The 15521-nt window shown below is 43.0% G+C and overlaps 3 protein-coding genes across 6 annotated transcripts in view; 2 read left to right on the top strand and 1 right to left on the bottom strand.

Annotated features, from left to right (window-relative positions):
• Positions 1–1329, top strand: part of LOC120417577 (sodium- and chloride-dependent GABA transporter ine-like) — a 43689-nt gene extending 42360 nt beyond the window's left edge. For all 3 annotated transcript variants that reach the window (XM_039579699.2, XM_039579691.2, XM_039579706.2), the window contains 3 exons: positions 27–368; positions 427–603; positions 665–1329. In XM_039579699.2, the coding sequence (XP_039435633.1) occupies positions 27–368; positions 427–603; positions 665–943 (798 nt within the window). In that variant the 3' untranslated portion in view covers positions 944–1329. The remainder of the gene's footprint in view (positions 1–26; positions 369–426; positions 604–664) is intronic.
• A 3004-nt stretch (positions 1330–4333) lies between these two features.
• LOC120418344 (uncharacterized) lies at positions 4334–6020 on the bottom strand. 2 transcript variants are annotated; one of them, XM_039580707.2, is made up of 4 exons: positions 5845–6019; positions 5245–5772; positions 4740–5180; positions 4334–4683 (listed from the first exon to the last, which is right to left on the bottom strand). In XM_039580707.2, exons 1-4 carry the CDS (start codon positions 5941–5943, stop codon positions 4555–4557), a joined length of 1197 nt encoding a protein of 398 aa, XP_039436641.1. In that variant the 5' UTR covers positions 5944–6019; the 3' UTR covers positions 4334–4554. The 2 variants fall into 2 exon arrangements, with proteins under 2 accessions (XP_039436641.1, XP_039436634.1); XM_039580700.2 differs by having other exon boundaries at positions 4740–5772; positions 5845–6020.
• A 5083-nt stretch (positions 6021–11103) lies between these two features.
• Positions 11104–13000, top strand: LOC120418224 (elongator complex protein 3). Its single transcript, XM_039580519.2, has 2 exons — positions 11104–11262; positions 11317–13000. The coding sequence occupies exons 1-2, from the start codon at positions 11241–11243 to the stop codon at positions 12939–12941; spliced, it is 1647 nt and encodes a 548-aa protein (XP_039436453.1). The 5' UTR covers positions 11104–11240; the 3' UTR covers positions 12942–13000.
• The last annotated feature ends 2521 nt before the right edge of the window (positions 13001–15521 follow it).

The raw sequence follows: 15521 nt of genomic DNA, 5'->3' as shown, positions 1-15521 counted from the left end.
AATAACCCACGATCATGTCTTTTCAGTTCGCGATCGTTGAGGTCGTGGTCACCTCGATCCAGGACGGGTTCCCGCGGTGGATCAAACGCAAGCTGGTCTACCACGAACTGCTGGTACTGATCGTGTGCGTCGTGTCCTTCTTCGCTGGACTTCCCAACTTGATACAGGGCGGGATCTACTTCTTCCAACTGATCGACCACTACGCCGCGTCCATCTCGATTATGTTTATTGCCTTTTTCGAAACGATCGCGATCGCCTGGTTCTACGGAATTAACCGGCTGTCCAAGAACGTCAAGCAGATGACCGGAAGGTATCCGTCGCTGTACCTCCGCTTTTGTCTGCTGATTGCCGCACCCTGTCTGCTGATCGTGAGTTGTCATCAAGTCATTTCATAAACCTCCTCTAAGAAACCCCATCTCTTTTCAGTCCCTCTGGATCTTCAGCTTGATCAACTACGACGCCCCGACGTACCACAACGGTCAGTACGTCTACCCGGGCTGGGCCCACGGACTCGGATGGGCCATTACGGCCACCTCACTGGTGTGCATTCCGGCCTTTGCGATCTATCAGATCGCGCGTGCCGAAGGCGACACCCTCGGCCAGGTAAGATCACCTCCTTCAAGTGATCGTAGCATATCTCAACTAAAATTTCCCCCCCCACCAGAAAATCATGAACACCCTCAAGCCGAACCTGTACGAGTGCAAGATTTGCGGCGAGCACCACTGCGATCACGACTTTCCGGACGAGGACTTTCCCAACCATGAGATGGCGCTGGTAGACTCGACGTCCGGGGCGCCGTTGATCTTGCAGGCACCTCCGCCGGGACGTCCGTACTACAACTACCAGCAGCAGCAGTATGTGGGTGGCAACACGGAACGGAACGGCCAAGCCAATAGTCCTTCCACGGCTGGAGGGGATGATCAGCAGGAGGATCGACGATGAAACCAGTGTGACAAATACAAACAAGGAAACGCTTATCTAAGAAAATTCTCACACAAGAAAAAAAACAAAATGGAACCAACCTTATAAAAGACATCTTTGCGAAACCACCCTCAATCCCCTCACTTCCTCCTCGTAATATCTCTAGTTAGTTCAATTACATTCGAAGCAATTCAATTTCGCCAGTTACTAAACTGTAAGGCTAAGCCTAAGCGTTAAGTAGGATCGATCGTTTCGAGAGTAGGAGTTTAAAAAAAGAAGGTTAAACCAATTCGAATGTGATGCGAAAAAATAACACAAAACAAACGGACACGGAATAAAAAACAAACACTCGCGAGTCAAGTGAAAACAATAAAAAAAAAACAATCGGAAATAAGAAGAAGGCAGACTTTGTGCAAAAAGAGAGAATATTTTAATGCGTTGAAAACGAAAATATAAAGTTGTAAATTTTTATCTGACCCGAATAAATCTGTCCTAGTTACAATCGTTGTGATTTTTAATGGTACGATATCAAATTCCTATTGAAATTTTGAAGTTTATCAAAAACCAATTCCCTGGACGGATGTTGGTTTTGCCAAGTTATGATTTTAATAGTGTTTTTTTTTAGAAAATATCGAAAGCAAAAAATAACATAAAAAAATCAATTTCAAGATGTCAAATATAAATTTAATTTTTTTAAGTTGATGTCAACTAAAGGAGGTATCAGACTATGCCAAACAAACAAACTTTGTCGTGTTTGACAGTTCGCCAAAACCCACGGCGAACAAGCAAACAACTCAAAATGTACGTTTCCGCAAACAGGCAAACTGAACAACTGTTAAAAAGTGCGAGTTTGTTTGTTTGTCAATCGGTGATGTACGAAGTGATTTGTTTACCTTTCTTCGATACCCTCAGCAAACGTCAAATCATACAAAATTGCTGCCGGAGAGATCCGGAAAAAGATCCGGCAGTATTTTTTATTGATTTAACGTTTGCTGAGGGTGCCGAAAAGTTTGGTTATGTTACTGCTTTCAAAGGCCAATAGTCCAACACCTCCTTAAAGGCTAGTCTGTAGATCGGAAGGAAAGGGGTCAAGAAACAGCTTTACGAACAGCAGAACAAAGGAGAGGGAACGTTTTCTTGGGGCTTTTCTTCACCCTCTCTGACTTGCTTGCGCTGCCGCTGCTTCCTATTTGAAATTTTTCTTGACCGGTTTCTTCCGAAGTGCATACCTTATATAAAGCTTCAGTCTCGTAAAGGTATGATAGATTTGCAGATACCTAACATTTTGAATTGTTGTAAAAATAATTTCCTTTCCCTCGAGTCTAAAATATTGAAATTTCAAAAGTTACCATCACAGAAGTGTTAATTACACAATTTTTCAGCCGGATCTCAGAGAGTATGGTAGAACTACTTTACTGATACAATGAGATGTTCTATCATACCTTTACGAAACTGAAGCGTCTATTGACATCAACTTCGAAAATGACGAGTTGTGTTTTTCAACACAACTGCTGCCGTTTTACGGCGATATGATGTATACCATTTTGGACATTTTCAATTGTATTGTACACAAAACCTCAAAACCAGACACCACATCGATGAAAAAATTCCATCTCAAGATACCGAATTCCATACATTTACATACCCATTTTGTATGACCAGCCCCCAAAATTGTATGGAGACTTGTATGGAAAAACAAAGTTTTATCCAAATATAAAAAATATATAAATTTAAAAATCACGAAAAAAACAATTTGTAAAGAAGTTGAAACTACACTCAAACCCCGATGGTTTGACACCAACTGTTGTCAAACGAACGGGGTCACTTTTTAGTTTGACACCCCTTTTACACGGAGTTCACGCACACTATCAAACGTTTGTTCTGATAGTGTGCGTGAACGCCGTGTAAAAAGTGACAGTTCATCACTTTTTAGTTTGACTTTGACCAACCAACGGGGTACAAACCAAACTAAAAAAGTGTCAAACGAAAAAGTGATATATTTATCAAAAAACATCAAAATGTCAGTGAAATTTTTAGTGCAATGAGGCTTTCTTGTCAGGAAAATACTAACACATTCAAAGCATGTTAACAAGGCAGCTGGACGTTTGTTTGCATCATATTTTCTATCTCTTTCTAGCTAAAGTTTGTTGTCAGGCGATTTCTAGCTGTTTTTTTTTTGACAGACCGCCTGATATGTCAGCCAACATACTTCGCAGGGCTGTGACCAAGGTATGTAGATTAGATAAGGTAAGGCGGGATTTCCCAGCTGTCAAAATAGTTAGCACGAAATCCGCATTTTATATGGAGATTTTCAGAAAAGTGATTTTTTTTCTGTAGGGTTGTAAAACATTTCAAACAGAACCGACAAACGCGTTTAGCTGAATTTTTTTTTTTGGAATAAATATTTTTGTTTTAAAAGCGTATTTCGGTTCAGTTTGGCATGCTTATCAACCGTACAGAAAAAAATCCGGTGAAATTTGTCCGGAAAATGGTCAAATTTTCACGTTTCTGAAAATCTCTATATAAAATCCGTGTTAACTATTTTGACAGATGGAAAACCCGCCTTACCTTACTAATCTACATACCTTGGGCTGTGACAGCTCGAGCTTGGTCATTGTTTGCATCAGGCCACTGTGACGAGAAGTTCTTTATTTTTTTTTTTTTTTGATTAAATTATATTTTTCTCACTGGGCCTAGAAAGCCTTATTTTTGGGCCGGTTTTAAAGGGGGAAATGACATAAACTTTAAAAAATGTTTGTACCTGCCTAAAATTATTTTGATAACTGGAAATTCTAAGCTTCCAGTCCCAATGTGTATGTAATAAAATAGATGTTAGATAGTTGTAAGACTAATTCATATTTGCCCTTTTCAAATATCATTCTAGAATTGTACTTGGAATTAAATTCCAAATTTTATTTTCAAATATGTCTCAAACCTTAATATGTTGAATTGACTATCAAAGATAAAACAAATGTTTGATAAAATATTTAGGTTACGATTTTTTTTAATACATCAAAATTCCATGATAAAGATTGTCATCATCAAAAGAAACTCTTCCAACACTTTTGTCACATCATCCATAAGTTTATTCAGTCACATCGATAGGGTTTTCTTACTTATTTTGAGGGGGTTTAGCGGGGGGAAGGGATCTGAATCTAGTTTATTTCGCAAACTGCTGAAACATTTCCCAATACCGGTCGTTTGACTGAGAATTTTGGTTTTTATTTTCGTTGCCTTTTTGTTTTGCTTCTTCCCAAACGTATAAAATAAATATCTAAAATTTTGACACTCGTCGAAACGTTGCGTTGTACAACTTAAAGAATGCACAATTTTTCTTTTCGCTACAACTATTTTGACTGAAACTAAATAAATATTTGTTTTTGCGTTTTGCTCGGTAGTTGAGTTTGTTTGTTTTTCAGTATACTTTTAGACGAATATTCCTTTAATCACTATTTTTTTAGGAAACAATATTGTCCGTTAGATGCAAAGTGTTTCAAGTGTGGGTGTGTGTGTCTCTCTCTATTGTAAGCTAGCAAGTAATTTTGTGCCAGTTTCAGCGCAGCTAAGGTAGGAATTCGAAACTCACCTGGAGTTGTTTACAAATATTACGACTGTTTTGTTGACTACGTGCTTTAGAAGAGTCCCTCGAGCGGGGGCAGCACCTCGTACATGGCGTACTTCCAGGTCCACCGCCGGGCCAGCGCCTCGAATTTGGGCCGGTCCGCCTCGTACATCCGGCCGAGTTCCGGTTCCATGCAGATCTTAAAAATAAATAAATTAGATGCTGGTTTTTGAAGAGGGAACTTCCTAGTCGAACCTGTGTAAACGGATCGGTCAGCAGACTCTGGACCGACAGCAGCAGCTTCGAAATGGTCAACGCGAGCGACCAGTTGTGCTGGATGATGTCGATTCCGACGTCGCCGTGGCGCGACACGTTCGGGTGGACGATCTTGGTCAGGAAGCGAACCTGCGGCGGCAGCATCGGGTACGAGCAGGGAATGACAATGTAGAGGAAGAACTTGCCGCCCTCGTACGGACTTCCGGCGGGCCCCAGAATCGACGCCTGCCAGTGGAACAGCTGGTTGTCGAGCGCGACGGCGTCGATGCCCTCGGTCGCGTCCAGATCGAGCGAGCGGATGTCGCTCCGCAGTCGGTTCGCCCGGATGTGGTTGACGCGGCCCATCGCCATCGGCGTCTTCATCGCCATCTGGATGAGGCAGGTCCGGCAGAAGCAGGAATTCATCAGGGCTCCGTACATCTACAAAAAAGGCAGGAGTTAGTCCCACAATCCCAACCGGAAGTCCCTCCCCGTTGATCCTCACATGCAACCAGTTCGGAATGGTGGAAATCTGCTGAAAAAGTGGCCACCTCTCCTTCGTATACTTCTTCCACATCTGCTGCGGCGTGTGGACCTCCAGTATCCGCTTCCACTGCTTGCACACCTCGCTCACGTTCCACAACGACAAATCATCCAAATAGGAAAAGATCGACAGCAGCACCTCAACCGGAAGTGAGCAAATCTTCTGCTGGCACTCGTCCGAATCCCGCGGCTGCGAAAGCATGTCCAAATACTGGTTCAAATTGCGCGGCGCCGACGGCCGCGGCCGCTCCACGTCCGAATCCGCCGACCCACCCCCGCCGCCATCCTCATCATCCCGGTCCTTCGCTTCGGACCCGTTCTCCGGCGGTTCATCGTTCCCGGAATCCTCGTCGTCGGAAAACTCCGTCACCAGCCCCTGCGCCTCCTCACTCGGATGGTTCGGGAAGATGAACGCGTGACACGTGCCGCAAAGCGGCTCCCCGTAACTCGGTCCGTAATATCCGTTGCAAATCCAGCAGGAAGAGGAATTCTTCATAAAAAAAAATAACAAATTGTTACGAAAACAAGCGGTTCAAGTCCAGCACACAAAAAAAAACCTCACCGAAAATTCAAAGCTCTTGCAAAAGTCCTCAAACTCGACGTCGTAAAACAGCTCCTCCTCGTACTTGGAGGTGAACGACTTGCTGCAGCCGGCAGCCATTTGCGCGAAAATTTGGGGAAATTTTCCGATTTATTTAGGATGAAAAATGCCGCCGCAACAACAGAGACTCAAGAAAAACTTTTTCTCTTTTGTATGTAAACAAACGGAGTCCTTTATCACTTTGACAGCGTTTCGTCGAGTGAGCCCAGTGTCGGCTGACAGGGGGAGAGGGGAATCGGCTTGGAAGGTCGAAAAGTTATTTTTTTCAATATTGGGTTAAAAAACGTATCTTAATCCACCATTAGGTGGGTGGTGCCTTCCTCACATTTACAAAGTAATAATGAAAAGAAGTTTATGAAAAAAATATATACTCACGTATATACCTGATATAGACTTTTCCAGCAAACATGCAGACTCTCATTTGAAGCAATGTGGCAACCGGGCGTTTCGCATCTGGCGCGACTCTCGCACGTAAACAAAAAGACCCGGCCTTTTGAGGTTATGCAAAAAATCACCCTTTTTTGCAGATAAAAAAATCTTCTTCTTAGCATAACTTTTTAAATACTTTACTAAAAAGAATAAAATTTAATAGGGTCTTATACCCCGTTCGCACGGGAGAGTTATAACCGGTTATAAGACCAAAAGTGGTTATAACTCTTAAAACCGGCTATAACTCTGGTTTTGCCCATACAACGAGCTGTCAGATTAAAACTGGTTTTAAGAGTTATAACCAAGTTAAAACTGCTCGAAAAGGGAACTCGAGTACTTCAAAACTCATAGTAGCCTTTGGAAAAACTTGCAAAAATTTTGACATTGACAGAAGCAAAAAATATTTTTCTTCGTTTCGCGGATCGGACGGATCACCGTGAAAGGAGAGGAACTAATCACCGAGGTTACGGCTTTGCCAAATGAAGCCGCAAAGAACACAGGATTTTTATTTTAACAGTTGGAGTATAGAAACTTATTATTTTTAATTTGCAGTTGAAACAATATTGCATTCCCCTGACCGGAAACGCTTTTGAAGATTGCAACCTCGGGTTCATCACTACATACCTCGGATTCAGTGCTGAACCACTTATGCACATCGCTGGACGGCCTACCAAACGTCTAAAAACCTGAGCCGATAAACAGTTGGAGGTTTGCTGACAACAGCAAGGGTTGTGGGGGTCCACATGACTCCCCTATTGCTCTGCAGGGTCGGCATGCGCTCAGGCAGGAAAACATCTCCGGAACCACCTCCAGCCGTCTCGTTCTGCTGCTCGCTGGTTTGGTGGAGGACGTTCAACTTGCCGGCGTCCCAACGTCGTTGTGATTGATGCTACAGTCTTCGCTGACCCCTTTATGCCTGCCCTATCGCCCTCGAGTATGTTGACGGATTCTCGAATTTCCACGTCCCAGATGTTTCGTGGAATGCCCCGGTTTCCGGCGCAGGGTTGTAGTTGTAGGGCAGGTCTTGGGTGTGGCTCGTGGTTCCCGTACGGAGGATGCACAACTCAGCAATGGCGGCTGGTCGCTGCTCGTCGACATGGTGGACAATGACCGTTTCTGGCCACCTTGATGGGTGGGGCGTGGTTCGGTGAGACACCGGTGATGCCGGAGTATCCTAATCGCGGCGTTCTAGAGTTCCTGGATGGCTCGCTTCACCCAGGCTCATTGAGCTGTAGTCGAATCTATAACGGTTCTCGCGTCTTGTCGCACTTCAGTTCACCGGGCAAATGGTTGATCAAAAACTGATCCGGCAAATCATCAGTTTCCCCACCTCCAAACCGGCTCGTTACACTATCAACGAACACACACACTCCCTTGCCAATGTATCACCGGAAATCACCCACAAGTTGTGGGCCACAACACACCTACTAGCTACATATTGCCAAATTGTGGCTGAAAAGGGTGGAGCTCGATCATTTTTTGTATGGCTCCCGATCGTCCGTCAGCTGTCCTAAAAGCTACAAGAGACTGTGGATAGCTTAAAACCTAGCATGAAGGTCACATGGAGATATTTTGATTCCTTAACTGTTCCGTAAAGTGATGTAGAACGCAGGACTGTGAGCTAATTCTCATATTTCACGTGAGTTACGAGTACCTAATCAAAAGTGCTGACTTGTTCGGCGGACAAACTCAAATCGCAACGATCTATGCTCATAAGTTGCAACGTAGGGGAGGATCAGCACATGTTGCGGTCGTCGATCTGGGAAGGTGGAAGCGAAATGATTTTCGGGGAAATGAAATTCGGGGAAATGGCATTCGGGGAAATGAGCTATCCATTATCCTCAGGTCGCTGGCCTTCATACTAATGGAGAGACCCCACTCGGCACACCCGGATCAGCGGATGCTGGGGCTGACGATTAGTCAAAGAGGGAAGACGCTTGCCCGTCGGAACCAGCAACGCCCGTTGGTCGTCCATAAAACCGGCACCGCCAGCTGGGTTTGCCCGTCGGCTAGAACATGGGACGAGAAGTGGGTCAATCCACTGCGAGACTCCAAATATATGTACCAAACCGGCCACCACAGTATCCAGCTGCTATGGTGGCGGACACAATCATGTATCTAGCATTTTGTCACCTGTTTTTCTTTCAAAAAAAGAGACTCCCCCCCCCTCCCTCTCCTTCATCGATGCCTCTTTATGTTTTTCCAGTTGACGCAACCCGACCACCTTCGCGGAAGGTGGCTTGAACGGCTCTTGACCTGCGTCGGATACAGATCTTTCGCTGGTGGTTCACACATCATTGTCCTTCTCTGAGAGCATCAGCAGCCCATGGGGCACTTTCCGACCGTTGATCCATAACAGGTCTTTTCCAAAGGACAAAGAAGATATCAGGTCTTGGCGCTAGTCTAGTGGACAACTGACAAAATACAGATTAATTTGGATTACTTTTAAATTCAAACGAGTTGTATTACCTTTTTCGACCAATTCGACTTCGACTGCGAGCGGATGTCCTATAAGGTCACGTCTGGGAAGGTCCATCTCAGTTTCGACTCGTTGTTCAGGGATCGTGTCAGCGTTTAAAAAAAAAACACCGGCTGGCTGACTTCCCTGTTGGACAAAACATCCAACGATGGCCTGCGCGCACCAACCATGCAATACAGATCCGCACCTGCCTGGGTGTGCCTCGATCCATCGGAAGATGCGGCCCTTTTCGTAAACTGACCATCTTGCTCATGGACGAATCCTCCACGATAGGATCTCCGTACGCGAGGAAGAAGGTACTGACGGGCATTCCAGTTACCGTATGTAGATGAAGGAGCTGCAACGGGAGCGGCGGGACGCGGATCAGTTGATTACAGCTGAAACCCGTGAGGCGGCTGAAGATCATCTGGACTGGGTACGACCGAAATAGATGGTAGTTCAGGAGAAGATTTATATGCAGCAGGTCGGGAAAACGGGAGGGTCAGGTTTGAATAAGATAATTTGAATTCAAAATACCTACTATCTTGGTCCGCCGGAACAAGTGGCCACAAGAGCCAAGATTTATATCACAGAAAAAAATATATTAATGACATTAAACAAAAATACCACAGCCTGCTTGGAACTGTCAAAACAGTTAAAACCGTTAAAACCTCTCGCGCCCGTGCGAACGGGTTGGTTTTAACTTGGTTATAACTTATAACCAATTCGTTAAAACCGGCTATAACTCGCCCGTGCGAACGGGGTATTAGGGGACCCCAAAAAGAACATAATAAGGCGGATCCGGCCAAAATCGGTTCAGCCAGTTCTGAGAAAATCGTGTGGAAAAAAATCATGTCTACACACATCCCCACATACATTTGTTCAGAATTTGATTCTAAGAGAATACACCAAGAAGTTCATTTTTCGAGTGATTTTATAGCCTTGCCTCAGTGAGGTGAGGAAGGAAAAACATCTATAAAACCGTTGTGGTCGCTCAAAAAGTCATTGCACTTAGAAAAATAGCATTATCTTTGTGAACAATGATATTAAGAATTTAAGCAATTCTAAGACCAAATTCTCAAATTATTACGTCCGTAATTTTTTAAAATCTTGAATTTCATATTTTAGGATCGGTAAGAATTTCATGAATTTTGTATTTGAAATTTTAGAATTTTTTAAACTTTTGAATCATTGATTTTTTTTTATAATTTCTTAGTACTTTTCAGTTGAAACATTAATTATTATTTGAATTTTGGGTCTTCTGAACTTTGAACTGAATTTTATAATATCTACATTTGAAAATTTATGAATATTAAATTTTTTAATACATATTTTGAATATTTTAAATATAATATTTTTAAACCTTGGGATTTCAGATTTTTTTTACTTTCTAAGATTTAAATTTTGTTATTGAATTTTTTTGTTTATTTGTATTTTTAAATTTATGTTTTTTTATTTATCAAGTTTAAATTGAAAAATGTCTACACCCTGAATTTCTTATTTAAAATTTTGCGTTCCTTCCGAGCTCCGTATTAAACGCACTTCGTATGCACTTCGGAAGGAATCGGTCAAGATAAATTTCAAATGGGCAGCAGCGGCAGCGAAAGTAAGCCAGACAGGGTGGATAAAAGTCCAAGAAATAGTTCGGTCTCCTTCGTTCTGCTGTTCGTGAAGCCTTTTCTTGATTTCTAGAGTTTTTTTTTAATAGGTCCTATAAACATATGAAACACAATAGCTTATATCTAGAGTTTTTTTTTTTGATTATGTCCTATAAACATATGAAAGACAATAGCTTATTGGTCCTTAAAAAAAAGCTCTAGATTTCTTTTTTTGGGAGGTGCGAGTTGGCCTCGGTTAAAAATGAATATTAACAAAAGAAAAAGCATTTTGAATAACATTTTATAAATCTTTGTAACTAGTTTTTAAATCTTCCGATTTATTTTAAATAAAATTCTAGAGTTTTTTTTGAAAAGGACCAATAAACTATTGTCTTTCATATGTTTATAGGACCTAATAAAAAAAACTCTAGAATTGTTCTTTGTTTTAAAAAAAAATCCAGGTTTTTAAGCGAAGATGGCGTTCGAATGTTGAACGTCCGAAATGTCGAAATCGCGCAGTAGAACCAACATTAGAAAAAAAAATGCGGCTGTCATGCCATGGCACACTTTTTTCGTAATGTTGGTACCACTGCGTGATTTTGACATTTTGGGCGTTCACCCTTCGAACGCCATTTTCGCTTCAAAAGCTGGATAACATAAAAGGTTTTATATTTTTCTTATATTTGTGATCATTTTTCGACCTCAAATCCGATTCCCCTGTTTGATCGACAATTATTGATCGATTCTTCGAGGCTGTCAAAGTGATGAAATCCTAAACAAAAACACGCGTGATTCAAAAAATTTGTGAAATTCTTAAGTTATTTCATTAGTTTTCCGTGAATTTGTGCAAAAATCTTTAACAGTTATCGACCATGACGAAGAAGAAACCGCTGGGTTTGTATTCCGCACAATTATGTTACGATTAATCGCTAACATTTCCCTTTGCAGGAGCCGGCCTTAGTCGGGACGAGCGAATGTTGATCGTCGTCAGCGAAATCATCCAGGAACTTCTGAAAGCCCACCACGAAGGCAAGGACGTTAACTTGAACCGGCTGAAAACACGGCTAGCCTCCAACTATGGCCTCCCGAGCGCTCCCCGTCTGGTGGACATAATTGCCGCCGTGCCGCACGAAGCGAAACCGATTCTGCTGCCTAAGTTGAAGGCCAAGCCGATCCGGACCGCGAGTGGAATCGCCGTCGTGGCGGTCATGTGCAAGCCGCACCGCTGTCCGCACATCAACATGACGGGCAACATTTGCGTGTACTGTCCGGGCGGGCCGGATTCCGATTTCGAGTACTCGACGCAGAGTTACACGGGTTACGAACCGACGTCGATGCGCGCGATCCGGGCCCGGTACGATCCGTTTCTGCAGACGCGCCACCGGGTGGAACAGCTGAAGCAGCTGGGGCATTCGGTCGATAAGGTTGAGTTTATCGTGATGGGCGGGACGTTTATGTGCTTGCCGGAGGATTATCGGGACTATTTTATTCGGAATTTGCACGACGCGTTGTCGGGACACACGAGCTCGAGCGTGGAGGAGGCGGTTCGGTATTCGGAAAAGTCGCACACCAAGTGCATCGGGATAACGATTGAGACGCGGCCGGATTATTGCTTGAATAGGCATTTGTCGGATTTGTTGGCTTACGGATGTACGCGGCTGGAGATTGGCGTTCAGTCGGTTTACGAGGACGTGGCGCGGGACACGAACCGGGGCCATACGGTGAAGGCGACGTGTGAGAGCTTCCAGATGAGTAAGGACGCCGGGTTTAAGGTGGTTTCGCACATGATGCCGGACTTGCCGAATGTGGACATTGAGCGAGATGTTGAGCAGTTTATCGAGTTCTTCGAGAATCCGGACTTTCGCGCCGACGGGTTGAAGATCTATCCGACGTTGGTCATTCGTGGAACTGGGCTGTACGAGCTGTGGAAAACCGGACGGTACAAGAGCTACCCGCCGTCGACGTTGGTGGATTTGGTGGCGAAGATCTTGGCGTTGGTTCCGCCGTGGACACGCGTCTATCGCGTCCAGCGTGACATCCCGATGCCGTTGGTCAGTTCCGGCGTGGAACACGGCAACCTGCGCGAGCTGGCCCTCGCCCGGATGAAGGACCTTGGCGCGGATTGTCGTGACGTGCGAACCCGCGAGGTCGGCATCCAGGAGATCCACAACAAGGTCCGCCCGTACGAAATCGAGCTAATTCGGCGGGATTACGTGGCGAACGGCGGCTGGGAGACGTTCCTCTCGTACGAAGATCCCAAGCAGGACATTTTGGTGGGGCTGTTGCGACTGCGCAAGTGCTCGCCGGCCACGTTCCGACCCGAGCTGGTGGACAACTGTTCGATCGTTCGAGAGTTGCACGTGTACGGGTCGGTTGTGCCGGTGAACGCGCGCGATCCGACCAAGTTCCAGCACCAGGGCTTTGGGATGCTGCTGATGGAGGAGGCGGAGCGGATTGCGAGGGAGGAGCATGGGAGCAGGAAGCTGGCGGTCATTTCCGGCGTTGGCACGAGGAATTATTATCGGAAGATGGGGTACGAGCTGGATGGGCCGTACATGTCGAAGGAGTTGTAGGAAGGTATGTTGAAACAAGTGTTTATCTTAATTAAATTGTGAATTATGCTAGCTCACAATTGGGTCTTTTCTCAATAGATCTTAAAAGAAAGCCTTCGATTGTTGACAATTATGTTTTACGCCGACTCGATTTGGAGGTTAGAAGGAGTGCACTGTTTACATAGAGCTATCTAAGCCCGCTCTCACGCACACTAGCGCACAATTTGTTTTGCTGGCCGGTACAAAATTTAACCTCACTTTTTTTCGTGTACGTACACGCAATACATACGCACGTAGATAACTCTATAGAGCATTCTACATGCGTATGTATTGCGTGTACGTACACGAAAATAAAGTGAGGTTAAATTTTGTCAGCTAGCAAAACCAAATGGTGCGCTAGTGTGCGTACGCGAAACGTCATAAAGCTCTATGAGTTCGGTTTATTCGTTGTTTGTAAAGTTTAACATTTGTTTTGCCAAGTCAAGTATCATATTCTCGATTTTATTAACTTCTCTATGAAAAAAACAACACATTTTTCATTAGAAACAATCACAGGGTGTAACATACCTCCACAAAATGTGTTCTGTGATGTTTTTTAAATTTAATGCATCCCCATAAAAATTTGACAGTTCTCAAAACCGACGAAATGCTGGATTAAATCGGTCCCTATAGAATCTGCCTACGAATTGACTGATTAAATCGGTTATAGTATTGTTTACAAAGTGGACTTAGTGAAAAATTTTGTGGCAGCTTGTTTTTAAATTAATTCGTTTATTTTGGGTATGTTTTTCATAAAGTCAATCATTTATTGCATAATCTGAAACAGTAAGTGCAGTTAATAGTAATCTTGATGGATTATTCTTGTTTGCTTAATATTTGTACATGGCTGGATGAAAGTTTATCAGATTCTGCATGAAATCTGTCCTCATGCATTTTTTGTGATATGGGGGTATGGCAATTTTGTCCGTTACCGACAATTATCGACATTACCGACTGCTGTTTGCTGGCATTGAGAAAAAAAAAATCCTAATAGAACGAGGATTGAACGCTACCACCATGCCATGGACGCAGCACCAACATATTCTTTGCTCTGTTGCTGTGTTGCTCGGGGACGCGCCAGCATTATATGTGCTGTTATATATAATCCTTAGGGAGCGTTCTTTTATTACGTAACGCAAAATTTGGGATTTTTGACCCCCCTCCCCCCCCTTTGTAACAAATCGTAACAGATGAGCTATCCCCCCCTACTCCCTGTAACGCGTAACGCAAGGTCGTTTTGCATTTTTTTATGAACTCTTATATGGAAATTTTGCGTTACGTAACAGAATTTTTCAGCACTCCCCCCTCCCCCAATTTTCGTAACATTTCGTAACAGACATCGACACCCCCTCCCCCCCCCCCTAACTGCGTTACGTAATAAAAGAACGCTCCCTTATTTCTTTGGTCTTACCTTTTGACACTATTAAACCTGACAATATCGAGCCAAACATTTCATTAGAGCACAAAACCAAAAACCGCCATTCGAGAAAATCGCTTGCAAAAAGTGGACAACTTATTTCAATTCCTATTTAAAAAAGAAGCTTGACTAATGGCATTTTAACTGACGATTCGATAAATTACATCATTATCCTGAACTCTGCTTTAATGCTTCTTAATTTTTGTTGATTTTCGCAATAAAAATCATAATTTTCAAAAATCTCGTTATTAGGCCCTTTTAGCCTTCCAACTGCTGTTCATAATGGGCCCTTTCTAAATGCAATTTCGAAGAGAACTGAAAGGGCACTAAAGCGCTGTCACCGGATTGTTGCTTTGAATGATGTTTACGGGCCCTTTTGTTTAGTTAGAAATAACGAGGATTTCAATAAAATTTTTGATTATTGGTGAAGTTTTGTGATTGAATAGTGTAGATAAGTTATGTGAAACATTAAAATTCTTCAAAAGTGTACTGAACAGCAGCCGCGGGACTGTATTAAATATTGTTTTTTGACGAAGTTTTTTTCTGCAGAAATGCTTGGTGAAAAGTAAACCAAACTTTGTTTTGAAGTGAATTAGTGTTAAGAATGTATGAAAAGTTCATTTTATAACACAAAAAGTTCCACAACTACTAAAAACTTACGAAAAACAAAAGGGCACAAATTAACTTTTTTTTTGTTTGGAGTGAAAATTGTTATGTGCCCTTTTGTGTTTTTGATTTTTTCAATGGTAAATTGTTTGCTATCAATCTGATTCTTGGAGGGCTTGTAGGGAGTGTACTAATGAATGGAATAGTGGAATAATCCCGAATGTTTACGTTTTGGTTTTGTGCCCTAATGAAATGTTTGGCTCGATATTACTATTGCATCTTATATTTCCCTTTTGATAGTGTCAATTTCAAACCTTCATCCATTGTGTACAATAGACCGATTCTTAGCGAAGCTACACCAAAATTTCACTTTTTTCAAAAAATGGAAAGAAAATGGGATAAGTAGGGGAAAGTGGGGCAAGTGTAACACGCTAAGGAAATGCTCGCTATAACTCATCAAAACGTTAAAAAATCTGTCTTTTTTTATAATCATCTTATTCCAGGTCTTGACTAAGACTTTGATAGAACAAGTTTTAAAA

Source organism: Culex pipiens, unplaced genomic scaffold, assembly GCF_016801865.2.
Source record: "Culex pipiens pallens isolate TS unplaced genomic scaffold, TS_CPP_V2 Cpp_Un0001, whole genome shotgun sequence".
Taxonomy (NCBI): domain Eukaryota; kingdom Metazoa; phylum Arthropoda; class Insecta; order Diptera; family Culicidae; genus Culex; species Culex pipiens.
Note: the sequence above shows the minus strand (reverse complement) of the source record. Positions and strands in the feature narration are given on the sequence as shown.

Coding starts and splice junctions, on each gene's coding strand:
- LOC120418224 (XM_039580519.2), top strand. CDS start 11,241: ATGACGAAGAAGAAACCGCTGG. Junction 11,263..11,316: donor GACGAAGAAGAAACCGCTGG/GTTTGTATTCCG, acceptor TTCCCTTTGCAG/GAGCCGGCCTTAGTCGGGAC.
- LOC120418344 (XM_039580700.2), bottom strand. CDS start 5,943: ATGGCTGCCGGCTGCAGCAAGTCGTTCACCTCCAAGTACGAGGAGGAG. Junction 5,773..5,844: donor GCAAGAGCTTTGAATTTTCG/GTGAGGTTTTTT, acceptor TTTTTTATGAAG/AATTCCTCTTCCTGCTGGAT. Junction 4,684..4,739: donor TGACCGATCCGTTTACACAG/GTTCGACTAGGA, acceptor TTTATTTTTAAG/ATCTGCATGGAACCGGAACT.